This window comes from Petaurus breviceps, unplaced genomic scaffold (assembly GCF_028583685.1).
Source record: "Petaurus breviceps papuanus isolate PSGF00001 unplaced genomic scaffold, PetGlider_PUasm1.0 37, whole genome shotgun sequence".
Lineage (NCBI taxonomy): Eukaryota > Metazoa > Chordata > Mammalia > Diprotodontia > Petauridae > Petaurus > Petaurus breviceps.
Genome location: NW_027186296.1, coordinates 90045696 through 90060335, shown reverse-complemented (window position 1 = coordinate 90060335; position 14640 = coordinate 90045696). Strand labels below are relative to the sequence as shown.

The window sequence follows — 14640 nt, the reverse complement described above, 5'->3', positions numbered from 1 at the left end:
GGCTCTCTCCTTTGCCACCAAGGGAAGTTACCTTGGATATATCATTGGAATTGTTTCCACCGAAGGTTGATTTCTTTGTTTGCGGAGCTATAAGTGTTGCCTTCTTTTCCAGATGCTTTTAAAGTAGCCCAGTTCTCAAATCGGATGGGTGGAATGATCCCTAACTAAATTTTTTTTTTCTTAAATTGGTGTAAGAGAAGCTTAACCCTTAACATTTGAAGGCTGGTTTGTGAAGCCACTAGATATGATTATATCTACACTTCTTTGTGTAAATACTTTCTTGTTATTGATGGCTTCTCAGCATCCACTGGGATATTGGCTAATATTTAATTTCTAAGACAATTTTCCTGTTCCACTCTCCTACAGCAAGTATGTATAAAATCACTTTGAATGTTATTTTTTTCTAGTGTCAACTAGTCCCTTTGTACACTCAGGAATTAAGGAGAAAAATGACTTTGGTAATTTGAGGGGTCCCAAAGCAGGAGAACAATGGGACAAACTCAGGGAAACTTCAAAAGATAGTAGAAAGCTTTCAGAGTCCAGATCATTGAGCCTTAGAGTTGGAGAAGATATTAGAATTTATATCTGCTCCATGGGTAGGATTATCATTAGTTCACAGCTGGGAAAATGATTTGTTCCAAGATAATTATCCAAGTATTAACTAATATCACCATATAGTTATGCTTGTCTTTTCTCTTTCTCATTGACAGCCAGATATAGCTGAGAAATACCTATCAGCCCCAGAATGTGGGAGTAGTGTGGATGGTCATCCTGAGACCACAGAGACCAAAGATGGTAACAGAATTCCTGCCCCATGGGATGGTGAGGGAAATGGCATTTAAGGGTGAGAGAAAGATGGGCTCAAGTAGAAGTAATTTACCAACCTACTCCAAGGGGATGGGACAGACAAGAGTTGGGAGTGGGGGTCGGCATAGCATCCAATTTGTTAACCTGTTAAATTCATATTTGTTGGTTTCTAAGATAATATGGATAACTTTTCATCTGTCCCAGCTAGTTATATTTTGAAATCTAAACATTCTCTGTTATTAGCCAATGTATTCCTAAAAGTTTCCCGTGTCCTGTTCATGTCAGTAGAGGGAACTGACTTAACCTGTAGATTTTTGTGGGATGAGGAAGAATAAGAAGGGAGTCTCTTAGATTGTTGGTGGCCATTGGGTGTGGGTTTGTTTATGTGATGTCAATCTTTTCTCCCCATTTTTGTTAGTCAAGAAGAAAGGTACAGCAGGTCTCAAACTGAGCAACTTGATGAACTTGGGGAGGAAGAAATCTGCTTCACTGGAGAATGCTGAGAGGTCTCTGGAGACATCCAGTAAGAATCATAGACTCTTAAAGCTGGAAAAGACCTCAGGAGGTCATCGGGTCAGGCCCCCTGCCAATAGGCAGGTGAACAATTAAGCCATCTAAGATAGAGTACTATTTATTCCTAATTTATTACATCCCTAGGGAGATAGAGATTATCCATCCTCACATGGTGGTCTCTTTGAGTTTTCCTTCACCATCTTCATAAACCATTTTTTCCCCTTTAACCAGAGGGGCAGACATGGCTTAATGAATAGTTAGTTAGGATTGAAGTCAGGAAGACCTGAGTTCAAGTGCTACCTTTGGGGCATACTGGCCATGCGACCTCAAGCAAGTCACTTGGTCTTGCAATGCCCAAGACAATTCTGAGACTGGAAGGTGCTGACCTGCAGTGATAGTGGGTGCTCACTCAACACGGCATTTTCTAGGGCAATGAAATATTGCTCACAAATCCAGCCCCTTTTTATGTGCTTAAACACTTTCTCTTGCCACAATTTTATCACATTACTTTCTGTTCAATTCTCTGCAGAGTCGGAGAACTGGCCAGCAACCCCATAAGAACTTTAATACGTTCAATACTCCAATACATTCATTCAACAAATAGTTCTTAAGCATAGAAGGCACTGTAAAAAGGGCTTAAGAAGCAGCATTAGAGAGGAGGGCATTTTCCCATGGAAGAGCACTGGAGATGGAGTGAGAAGTCCTAGTTGAAGTCCTGTTTCAGATCTGTCTGCCTTCTGTAGAAGATTCACCCGGAACTGAGAGGGAGGCATGGTCTAGTGGAAGGAAAGTGAATCTGGAGTCAGAGAACCTGCCATTCAATCTTGTTCCTGCTAGATTCTGTCTCTATAACCTTGGGCAAGTCACATAATAACCTTTCTGAATCCCAGCTTCCTCAGCTATAAAAGGAAAAGGCTGAGCCGTGTGATCTTCTAAGGTGGTTTGCAGCCCAGGATCTGTTCCTGTCTACTTGCTTCCTTTCTCTAAGACTTGGTTCCCTCATCTGTAAAGTGGGAATAATAATACTGATATTCCTTTTCTCCCAAGGTGGCTGTGAGGAAAGTAAATCTTACAGCATCATATAAATGTGCACACTTTTTTTATGAGGACTACAAAGAAATAAAAGTCTCTGAAGCTTTTAATCTGGCACGGCAGGAAGACACATTTACCGAAAGCTGCAGTTAAAGAGCAACACTTGACAAATGGCATTTGCATGGCACAGAAAATAAACAAAGTAGGAATTCAGGGGAGGCAGAGGTCGTTTCTGGTTAGGGTCATGAAGGAAGATTTTATGGAAGTGAATATGGACATTTGAGGATGGGAAATCGTGAGCCAAAGTCTTGTAATGAAGGAAGGAGGAGTGTACGAGGCATCCTTAGGGGAAGGGAAGTGGGTAAGTTTAGTTATAATGAAGTTTTTGTATGAGTGTTAGAAGTGGGGGTAACATCCTAACATTCTAACATGAATAGGAAGCTACCCTAGAGTTTCCTGATCTAATCCCCCTTCTTTTGCAGTTGAGGAAACAGGCTCAAAGAGAAATGGCCCTTGTCTGGGATTACATGGATATCAGTGAAAGCAAGGCTACAGTCTTTTTTTTCTGATTCCCATAACTACATTTCTTCATTTTTTCAGATGTGGAAACTGATACCTAGAGAGGTATTGGAGAAAAAATACTAAATTTGTAGTCAAAAGACTTTAAATTTCAGCTTTGCTACTGAAAACCTGTCTTTGGGCAAGATACTTTCTTTCCTCCAGGCCTCGATGTCCTTAGTTCTAAAATGGGTGACACTGGATTGAGTTGGTTTCCAAAGTCTTCCCCAGCTCCAAGTTCTATGATCCTATGAAATTAATGATTTAGTCAAGAGTAGAACCAGGTATACAGAATTCTCGGGCAAGTATTCTTTCTTAGAGATTGTAGTAGTTGAAGGTAATTATCATTAGTCGTTGGCTATCTCTTGGTCCAAACATTTCACCTTTCCTTATAAGATATAGTTTCTTTCTCTTTAATCTTTTAATCTCTCAATACCCCTCATTGATTTTGTTCATTGTCTTTTGTCCATGGTGGTCTGGGTGTTGTTCCAAACATTGAAACTACTTTTCCCAGAGTTCATGGATGTTGAAAATTGAGGCTATGCTGGGATGAGAACCTGACCTGGCCTTTGGATACCATGTGTTTTTCTCGCAAGGGTGATTTGTGCTCCTTGGTGCCGGTTTAGTTGTGTGGATATTGCATCATCCCAGGGTACAGCCTCCAGAGGGCATGGTTTGGTGCTACATGAGAATAATGCCAATGAGTCATTGTTTCTGGGTGTTGTAGCAGTGTTATTTCTGGAAGTACGCTCAGCAATGAAAAGTCCTTCCATTCCCGGAGGAGATGGAAAGGCCTAGGGAGAACAAAGTAGCTACCCTTCCCAGGGCTTGGCTAATCCTTAGAATAGACTAGCATAAGTTAATAATAATAATGTCTTGCATTTATACAGTGAGTGCTTTAAGGTTTGCAGAGCAAACCCCATCCTCCCTCTAATTTCCCTCTGCTTCCAATCCAGTTTCTAGTTAGAACTAGCCTCATGACCTCAACTAGCTTTCACTTTGGGCAGGAAGCATGGAGATATATAATGGTCACGTTTTGTCTTGGCCCAGGAAGTGGATGAACAGAATTGCTAGGCCTAGGACCCTGGCTCTAGCCAAGATATAATATGTGCAAAATGACTTTAAGAGTTTTGTCAGTTAGACAATGAACACCTACAATTCCCTGGGACAATACTAGAGAATACTGGAGATATGGGAAGATGAGACAGCTATTACCTCCAGAAGCTCAGCTTATGGTTGAGGACGCAATACTAAGCAGAGAAGACAAAGAAAACAGTGTATCTGATCAAGTGCTAAGCCAGGTGGGTTGGAAGTGTCAGTGCTGATGGAGAGCTGGAGCAATTGGAAGACTTCATGAAGGAGGTGGCAATTGAGTTGAGATTTGAAGGATGGAGAGACTCTGGCTAGATGAAGAAGAAGAGGGTATTCCTGAAAGAAAGAGCATTATGAGCACAAGGCACATGGGGCCAGAATGACCAAGGTGTGTTTGTGGAAAAGTGAAGCGATTTGCCTGATAAGAAAAGCACGTGTGTGTGGACCTGGTGAGAGAGAGAGTGGGGCACACTTATAGAAAGAACTTCCTGTGCTGGCAGCTAAGAGGTTAAGGGGCTTCACACAGACTGTTATCAAAAGAAATTGATGACCTCACCAAAACCATGGGAAGGGGGATTTAGAGCAGGAAATAGGGGCCATCACTCCATTAGGCAGAGGATTTTCCACCAACCTATTGCTTTTAGAAGTGAAGAACAGCTTTGGGGAAAGAATCAACTCAGAGAGTTCAAATATACTTTCAGAGGGGCAGCATTTACATCTGAGCCTTAGCAGCCCTGACTGGGTTATTTCCTTATGGCTCAGTCAATTTATATTTTGTGTTACTCTTCAGGTATTGTCTAATCTTGGGCATGATACACTTCCCACTCCCAGGTCACAGATTTAAAACAAAAGGGTCCTTAGAAATCATTTAAACAGCATGACACCATCATTTTAGAGGTAAGAAAACTCCAGGACCAGAAAATCCAGTATCTGGATGCAGAAGACTAAAGTTCAAATTCCAGCTTTGCTGCTTGCTATCTATGTGATGTAGGCAAGTCATTTAATCTCTCTGGGCCTCTGGGTTTTTCCTTTGTAAAATGAGAGTTGGTCAGAAGCTATCTCTAAGACCCTTTCCAGATCTAAATTTTATGACCTAATGTGACCTGAAAAATACTAGCTGTGGATTCATCCTTGAACCCACATTCTCCGATTCCAGATTCAGTAGTCTTCCAGCCATGCTGTGCTGTATGCCTATAAAAGTAATACATAGATGTAATCACATACCCATTCCTTCAAAATCCAAACCCATAGACCGACACACCCACCCATCCATCCATCCATCAGTACATCCATAAATACTTCCATAGTACTGTATGTAAAGGAGGTTCTTTAGATGCTGAGGCTTGAATGTGAGTGACTCTGCCCCTTTTACAGACAGTCATTTCCTGGCAGGTTACCTGAATGTCCTGGTCAACAGCCAGTGGAAATCCCGATGGTGCTGCGTAAAGGATAGTCACCTGCACATCTACCAGGACAGGAACCGCACTAAATCGGCACAGCAGCCACTCAGCCTGGTGGGATGTGAAGTTATCCCAAATCCCAGCCCTGATCACCTCTACTCCTTTCGGATTCTCAACAATGGAGAGGAGATAGCCATGCTTGAGGTAATCTGTGTGTGCTCAATAAAAACAGTAGTTCGCAGTTATATACAGCACTTTTCACATGCAGGATTTCATTTGTTCTTTGAGGCAGGTGATACAGATAGGATTATCCCCATTTTATAACTGAGGAAACTGAGCCTGTGAGAAGCCATATGAGTGCCCAGACTCACAGAACTAGGGAGTGGAGGAATTGGGGCTCCTTCTTTTTAGCTGCTTCCAAAACATGACACCGTTCCTGGTTGGCAGGGGCTCAGAGCTGGCTTGTATTTAGAGGTAGCAGGAGTTAACTGGAAATCCAGAACAGCACTGTAAGTTTGCAAAGGGCAATTAAATATAGCCTGGCATTATTTTTACTTAACATTTGTCTGAGATTGTTTTTTTAATTTAAAAAAAAATTTTCATCCCTCCCTTTCTGACCTCAGAGCAGTTATGGTAAAGTAGGAGGACAATGAGAACAACTTCCTGCATTTATGGTGGAAAAGTTATTTATAGCTCCCAGAGCTGCTGAAAAGGCTTCTAGAGATTCCAAAAGGGGGTTTATTTAGTTTATACAGCACCAGATGGAGGCTTCTGTGTCTGTAGAATAAAAAATGATGTGACTGGAGCTGATCTGAAAGATAACTGGGTTTAAGGAGCACATATGCAACTTGCTGGATAAAAACCTCATCCTTCTATCATTGCCATTGGGTAGGAAGTACAAGTACAAAAATGGGACACAATCTAAAGCTCCTATTAGGCTAAGATTAAAAAGGAACATACTGGTGCTGCCGTATATTCATCCTGGATATAAACGTGTGTGTGTGTCTACCTGTCCATCTATTTTCCATTAAAATCTCACTCTGGTGCCTTATGATCCCAGGGGGAAGGGAATAAACGTTTAAATAGCACCTACTATGTGCCAGACACTGTGCTAAGCACTTTTTTACAACTATTATCTCATTCAGTCCTTAAAACAACTCTACAAGGTAGGTGCTACAGTTAAGGGAAGGAACTGAGTACCTTGCCAAGGATCACACAGCTAGGAAGTATCTGAGGCTGGATTAGACTTTAGCTCTTCCTGACTTCAGGCCCAGCACTCTAACCAGTTAGAGTTATCACCAGCTGGCTCCACAAGGGTAACCCTGAAATCCCAAAGGCCAAGTCAACAGTGGAGTGCCAGCTTTGGCAGGTCCTACCTGGAGTAATCTGCGAGTCTATTGTCAGCACACAGAATATACACTTTTTTGAGGGCAGGTACTGTTTCTTTTTTGTCTCTAGATATTTAATAAATGTTTGTTGATGGATTGCTTAGCCAAGGTGAGAGAAGCACATCACTAGATGAGATTGCTAGAAGGTTGGAATTTTTTTTGGTGAATTTTTTTGGTTTCAGCAATTTGTGAAGATTGATCTAAGATATGGGGAGACTTTTCCTTCAAGGTTCCCTTCAATTGCTGCTTTCTGTAAGGCTTTCCCAATCCTTTCATAACTACATTGCATTTCTTTGGTATATATATCCTTATATATTATGCACGTTTTGTCTCCCTTCTTAGATGTAAACTCCTTGAAGGCAGTACTATTTTTCTTGTTTTTGTATTCCCAGTGCTTAATAGCATAAAGCCTGACACATAGTGGCATTTCTTTGTTGATTGATTATGTAGGGCATTCAGATTAAATAAGTCCTTAAAATCTGTGTGTACACACACACACACACACACACAAACACACACACATACACACCCCTCCCTAGCATAGTATTGTCCCAACAAATGTCATCTTGCAATAATTTTACTATATCATCATATAATCTTGCTGTAATGGTTTTACATATTTAGCAATTCTAGCTTTGTTTCAAATTAACCACCGTCTCATATTGTTTTGGCCTAATGTCATCTTGTCTGGGACTCAATAATTGCGGGTTAGGTGGGTGTATCTGTGTGTACCTGTATAATTTATGGGCTTTTAGTCCCAAATCCACCTAACCCTAAAGGTGTTTTTGTTAAAATTATGCTCTAGCATTGCCCTCTAGTGGGAGGAGAGCCTCCATACAATTGCTTTAGGATTCTATACATATGAAAAGGCCATATTGGATGCATTCTGGGTATCTTTTGTTGCATACTTTTTTTCTTTCCCTTTAAGATAACAGGAGTTCCCCTAACGGCCCAAGCTCAAACAGAATCTTGATTCCTTAATTTTCTGACTTCCCTCCTATTGTGTGGCATTATAGCTCTAATTGACTTGTTCTGTATTGATAATGTAAATTTAGAAAGATAGCCAGGAAATTTATACCATAATGGGGGGGGGGGGGGGGGCAGGGGTGCTTTCCTACTTGTCCTTTTTGAAAAACCCATATTGTCAGGGTTTGCTAATCTCCCGTGTCATGCTAGAGTTTACATGGTAACTGTTCTGCCTCTTTCCCTAAAAGGAATAATAATGGTTTCTGGAAGGATGTTCACGGTATATAGCAAAGTATTAGTTTGGGAATCAGAAGACCAAAGTTTGAGTTGTAGATCCCATACATACTAACTGTGTGAGGTCCATGAAACATTTCTTTGCCTTGGTTTCTTAATCCATAAAATGTAGATAATTCTATTCCTATCAATTAAAATTAAACTATTTAAAATACTTTATAAAACTTAGGTGCCATATAAATGTCCTTTATAGCCTACCCTCATGGTTGTTTTGATTCGAGTCTTTTGTATACCTTAAGATGCTATATACACAAGTGATTGTTATTAATACACTAAAGAATGTAACACGTTTTAACAGAATGTGGATATGAGTGTGTGAGCAGAACCATGAATTTAGATTAGTTTACACATGGATTGTCAATGGTAAATATTTGTTTTAAGTCAGACATTCTGCTTTTATTGCATCAGGGCTATCTGTACATTAAAAGGTATTAAAATTTCAAAGCTATTGTACTACCTGAAGTCTAGGCTCAGATTTATATGTGATTGGGAGTCTTCAACTAATAATTATACGCACTTAACAATACAACACAGCATTCAGCACCTTCTGAGTATAAAGCACTATGCTGGGCAGAACTTACCTTGTACCTGCCATCATGGAGTTTCCAGTCATGTAAACCTAAGGTTCATGAATTTTCAAGAGATTCTTTCCTGACTCTGGAGCAATATAATAAATGAAATGGGTTATATTTCTATATGTTCCTTTATGTTGTGCCACATACATATTTATGAAGAGAGGAAACTAAAAGACAAAAGTTTTCCAATTAGTGTACTCTGAATGCCATTTTTGCATCTGAGCTGGGATTTGCTTGTTAAGGTGAGCTTGGGGGGGAATAGTGTTTCTTTTCAAATGCACATGTGCTGACCCTTTCCTGGTGAATAAATGTGTTACCTTAGTAGTGAAAAGGCCTTTTGGAATGTATGCAATGCCGCCTTGATTGGCCAGATTTGTTTTCTCCCTTCCCAGGCCAAATCATCTGAGGAAATGGGCCATTGGCTGGGCCTCCTTTTGTCTGAGTCTGGGTCCAAAACGGACCCAGAAGAATTCACCTATGACTATGTGGATGCAGATCGAGTTTCCTGCATTGTGAGTGCAGCAAAGACCTCTTTCTTGTAAGTTCTGGGGGAAAGCTTCCTTCTTCCTGTCTCAGGTAGGATTGTGTATGCAGGAGAGAGAACACCAGAATGAGCTCCAGTTCTGTCTTTCAGTTGTCGTGGAACTTGGAGCGGGACCTTAAGTTACTTTTGAAGCAGGCAACATTACTTTACATTGAAAGTGATTTAAGAAAAAAAGAAAAGAACTAGAAGTTGGGCTGCCAGTCTTCTAGGGCGGCTAGGTGGTGCAGTGAATAGAGCACTGGCCCTGGAGTCAGGAGGACCTGAGTTCAAATGTGGCCTTAGACATTTACCCCCAATTGCCCTTCCCTCCCCCAAAAAGAAAAAAAAAAGGTGATTTAGTATGGCTTAGTACATGCAGAAAGCTAATTTCAGAGTCAGGAATACTTGGATTCATATCCCACCTCCAACCAACCCATATTGGCTTTGTGCCTATTCAACTGATCTCCAAGTCCTCCAGGCAACTCTTTAACACTTGAAGTTGCAGAGATAGTATCTTCCCTCACTGGGACCTCTCCACCCACCATGAAACAACAGATGTAGGCAAAAAAACCAAACCGAAAACCAAACAAACAAACCACTTTCCGGCTCAGTCCCCTGAGCACTATTTTGGAGAAGCCTGGAGGGACTGGGCTCTCTATTCCTATCAGCATGCACAAAGAGGCCCCAGACTGAGATCCAGTCTCCAATAAAGAGGCTTATGTATAGTTCCTCATAATCACTGTCAATTCAGAAAGAGGAAGGCATGCTGAGTAAGCTCTTATTAGACTGTATCTATCCCTATTGAAGAGAATCTGAATATTTCTAATGTTCACGTTCCCACAATCCCTTTGAGCAAAGAGATGGCTGTCTTGCTGCCTTCTCCCCTATTATCTCATGTTTATGTCTTCCAGTTTGATGCAGAGAAAGTATTCAGAGCCTAACGCCTATATTGATAACCTGCCCAAAGGTCAACAGCAAGAGGAGCCTTATGATGAAGTCATTCTGGATGCAAATGAGCCAACATTAGTAAGTTTTCGCTCTTGACAGGTGTGCCAAAACAAGTGATCCCAGTAGTATGCAAATACTGTAACTGAGTCCGATTTTTTAATTCTGTTCATTTTATGAGCACTTTCATATGCATGCAGAATAGGTAAAGAAGTTGAAGCAAGCTCTCAGCATATACAAGGTATTCCTAAAGTCTGGACACATAGGAAATCTCATTAACTATGCATGTTTTCAAGAAATGAAATGAATGACATTTTCAACATTTTATTTAATTAGCATAAATTTTAGCCATCACAATTTCATATGGAATAAAAGCTTTCATTAGTTATTGGGACTATTTTCCAGACTAATGAGATTAATTGAATTAATGAGATTTCCTATGTGTCTCTTATGTCTTCCAACAAAATTTCATTTATGATAATTAGATAAAATGATGTTGAAAATGTCATTCATTTCTTCAAAATATGCATAATTGGGGTGGCCAGGTAGCACAGTGAGTAAGAGCACTGGCCCCAGAACTGGGATGACCTGGGATCAAATCCAGGCTCAGACACTTAGCACCCATCCAGAAATACCTGGCCGTGTAACCTTGAGCAAGTTACTTAACCCCAATTGCTTAAAAAAATAGAAAAGAAAATATGCATAGTTAATGAGATTTCCTATGTGTCCAGACTTTAGGAACACCCTGTATATCAGTCATGGAGCTTATCTCCAACAAAATCCAGTCCACCCTTCACCTTTTGCCCCATCTCTCCAATTACCTCATGGCCATGGCAGGAACTCCTCAGAAGACAAGTCCTGTGCTCTGGGGCAGGGACTGGTAACTGCTTCCCCTTCTACATATACAAATATTGGTAGATATGCTCAAAATGTTATACTGATAAAGGTATGAGTATTAGCTTCTTACATATTTTATTGCACCACTTTCTATGTCCTGTAGAGGTGAGTGACTCACATTCACAAGCTAGGGATTTGGGAAATGTTTCTACAGAATACGTTAGCCATAGGGCTATGTTATCTTAGGCACCCTTAGCAGTCAGTCTGAAAAGGATGAATAGAATAACTGAGAAGTAGTGCCGGAGATTTCCTGTATGGTGAGAGAATAGTATTGCAGGACCACTTCTGACATTGGGAATAGAAATGTTTGGATAGCAAAGGATCTTTTGTAGGTTGCTATGTGTAGTCAAACTGGTTAGCCAACTGTATAGTGCTGGGTGTGAAATGTGTTTGGATTACAGGCAGTAATAACATCTAAACACCCAGAGTTTATTCATGATCTTAGAGTGGTTAGTTCTTGGATTCTGACAGCTTTCCTCTAGAAAAATCAGTAGCTTTGCCCTTTCAGGACCCAAGTCAGCAATGAAAATGAGGTTGGATCTTAGAGGATTGACCTAAAGGTAGAGATCTCCAATCTCACTAGAGCTAGAGAGAGAGATGTCTTCCTTCAGTTTTGAAAAAACCAGGATTACAGTACAGCAGAGATTTCTAATCATATTATAAAGAAAACACATTTATCATTCTCCTGAAGTCTTAAAGTCCCTGAGAAAGGATGATCCCTGGTGGCTGCATTTCTGTCCCCACTGGCAATCCTTCAAACTTCAGATGTGGGTTGGCAGGATCAGGAAGTTCAGAATACTTGATTCAATTAGGAGCTTATTAGATACACATTAAAACTAGAGTGTTCCAAGGAGAAGGTGGCAAAAGTTCGTATGGAACTTTTCAAATGTCTGCTTTATTGTCTCTTTCCTTCACAGGTAGAACAAATACAAGAAGCCACCCCTCTGAAAGCAACCACGTTAGAAGAATTAGATCGAGTGTACTTGGACCTCACACCCCTTATGTCCTTCCCACCTGGCCCCAATCATGTCAAAGTTCAGCCTTCCCCTCCTTCCTCTCCACTTTTGGAAAAAGCAATCTTTAAGACAGAATTAGAAGACACCACTGACACCTCTTCAGGAGACAGGGAAACAGAATTCTGCAGAAAGTCTTTGGAAATAGCACAAGAGCAGGTACTGGCCAACTCCACACGCAAATAAACCACCTTGTTTTTCCTCTTTTCCTATTCCCACCCATTGTCTCAGTTACCATTACTTTCTCTAAACACAGAAGCAACTAGAAAAGACTGAATCAGAAGAGCTGTCACCGAGAGGTGCTGGTGTCAAAATTCAAACCCAACAACAGAAAATCTCTTTCCCTCAGAGTGTCCCTGATTGTACATTCACCACAGCAACAGGGATTCATCTGCAACCAGTGGCTACCCCTAAAGAGAAAACTGAGAAATCCAAGGGAATCGTTGCAGGTAGGTTTCTTAGCTATGTGCCATGTACTTTCCAGCTCCATTGTGATTCAGTAATCAGGCTGTTTTCTCAATGACCTCCCAGTTGCCAAATCCATTGGCCTTTATTCTCTCTTGGATGCTCTAACACGCCACTATTTTGATTTACCTCCTACCCAAGCTTTCTGGGTTTTCCTTCTCACTTTTCCTCAAGGGCTCTACTTCTTTCCCCTGTCCCCAGACACTCACTAAAATTCTGTCCCTGACTACCTCTCTATTCTCTGTCCCATCAATATCTCAACGGTGGGAGTAGATTCTAACTTTGTTTCTCTAGCTATGGTCTCTTGAGGAAGGTTGAAATTTGCTGGTGATACTGTGTCCTCCCTTCTGTTATAGTGCCTGTAGAAATTAAACTTGGCAAAAATAGGACTGAGGCTGAAGTGAAGCGGTACACAGAGGAAAAGAAAAGGCTTGAGAAGGAGAAAGATGAAATCCGGAGTCACCTTGCACAGCTTCGTAGAGAGAGGCGGGAATTGAAAGACACCGTGATGAAATGTACAGGTGTGGCACTGGCTAGAGGCATGGGACAGTATGTACGTCTCATGGAATCTCAGTCAAAGTCATGGCTTTTAGCTCTCTATCTTTTTTTTTTTAATTTTTTAAATTTTTTTGCTCTTTGGAGGGCAGTTGGGGTTAAGTGACTTGCCCAAGGTCACATGGCCAGTTTTTGTGTTAAGTGTTTAAGTCTGGATTTGAACTCAGGGCCTCCTGACTCCAGGGCCAGTGTTCTATTCATTGCACCACCTAGCCATCACAGCTCTTTATCTTCTTCCCAAAGGTAAAGAACTGAGCAATCTTTATTTTAGCTCTAGCTGTAGAAATCAGATTCAGTTGACCTGGCAAAAACCAGGTCAACTGAATCTTGTTCCTACATCAGAGACAGAAGATAGACCCTTGAGTGACATGTCTGTTAACCCCTAATCCACTATCTTCCCATATATCCTTGACCTAGGAATCCCCTAAAAGTAGTGAGTTTCTTTGGGTTAGAAAGTCAAAAAATTTGAGAGAATGGAAGGGACCTTAGCAGCTATTAAGTTCAACCCATACATGAAAAGAACCACCACTATAACATGCCCAACAAGTAGCTCTCCAATCTTTGCTTCTAGACCTTCTTCCCTTCAGTTCTTTTTAAAAATACAATTTTTGGATACCTTTTGGTTTTACATCAGTCATTTTTTAGGTATAGCACTCCCCCCACAAAAAAAAACCACATACTGCATTTCTTACATTTCTTGTAAGAAAAATTTGTTCAGCAAAAACAACTTACATGGTGACTATGTCAGTCAATATCTTGTCTGCTTAATTCCTTTACTTATGCCAAAAGGAAAGAGGTGTGTGTGAGTGTGTGTGTGGGTGCATATATATATATGTATATATAAATACATATATATGCTATATTTATGCACGCGCACACACACACACACACACACATAGTATGTATTCTCTGTTTAGGATTGATCCCTAAAATTAGTCTAAGTCTAATTTCCTTTTAGTGTTTTTTTTTCTAAGAGTAGTTGTGTACATTCTTCTCCACTTATGCTTTCTGGTATTGGCATCAGTTCATACAAGTCTTACTGTGGTTCTCTAACCTGTGATCTTATGACTGCAGTAAGCTTCCAGTGAAGAATTTTTTCTACAATAAATCTTAGTGACTTCTAAGCACAAAATCATTCAGCCAGCATTTTTTAGTGATAGGACTTGATCCTTGACCCTGAGGCTGGCTCACTATTTATGCCATACTGCTCTCATCTTTTTCTTATTGCACAGTAACAGTATTCCTTTACAGTCACAATTTGTTCAGCCATGCCCCCTAATTGATTATTTTCAGTTCTTGCTATCACAAAATATGCTGCTTTAGTATATATGGAATCTTTCTGACTTTAACCTCCTTGGGAATATCCCCAGTAGTGTTGAAATTATTTTTATTAATTCATAAACCTTGGGAGAGAGAAGGGTCTTATTATGGCTACAAGGTACTTGCTCAACATAGCCAATGATGTTGACAAGAATAAAGCACTAGAAGGTTTGCAAAGTGCTTTTACAAATATTATTCCCAAATAGAGACAGAGCTGGTAGTGACAGGAATTTAATAACCCAAAGACAGCAGTTTCATGATCTGCCTATAGAGGAGCAACCTTCAACAGTCAGAAAT

At 40.5% G+C, this 14640-nt stretch overlaps 1 protein-coding gene across 5 annotated transcripts in view; it reads left to right on the top strand.

The window, feature by feature from the left end:
* Positions 1-14640, top strand: part of AFAP1L2 (actin filament associated protein 1 like 2) — a 141205-nt gene that overhangs the window by 120966 nt on the left and 5599 nt on the right. For 2 of the 5 annotated variants that reach the window (XM_069099027.1, XM_069099023.1), the window contains 8 exons: positions 711-795; positions 1226-1330; positions 5395-5606; positions 9018-9163; positions 10060-10174; positions 11908-12162; positions 12260-12452; positions 12825-12989. In XM_069099027.1, coding sequence (XP_068955128.1) covers positions 711-795; positions 1226-1330; positions 5395-5606; positions 9018-9163; positions 10060-10174; positions 11908-12162; positions 12260-12452; positions 12825-12989 — 1276 coding nt within the window. Of the gene's footprint in view, positions 1-710; positions 823-1225; positions 1331-5394; positions 5607-9017; positions 9164-10059; positions 10175-11907; positions 12163-12259; positions 12453-12824; positions 12990-14640 lie in introns of all 5 variants that reach the window. The other 3 variants (XM_069099022.1, XM_069099024.1, XM_069099025.1) reach the window with 2 other exon arrangements.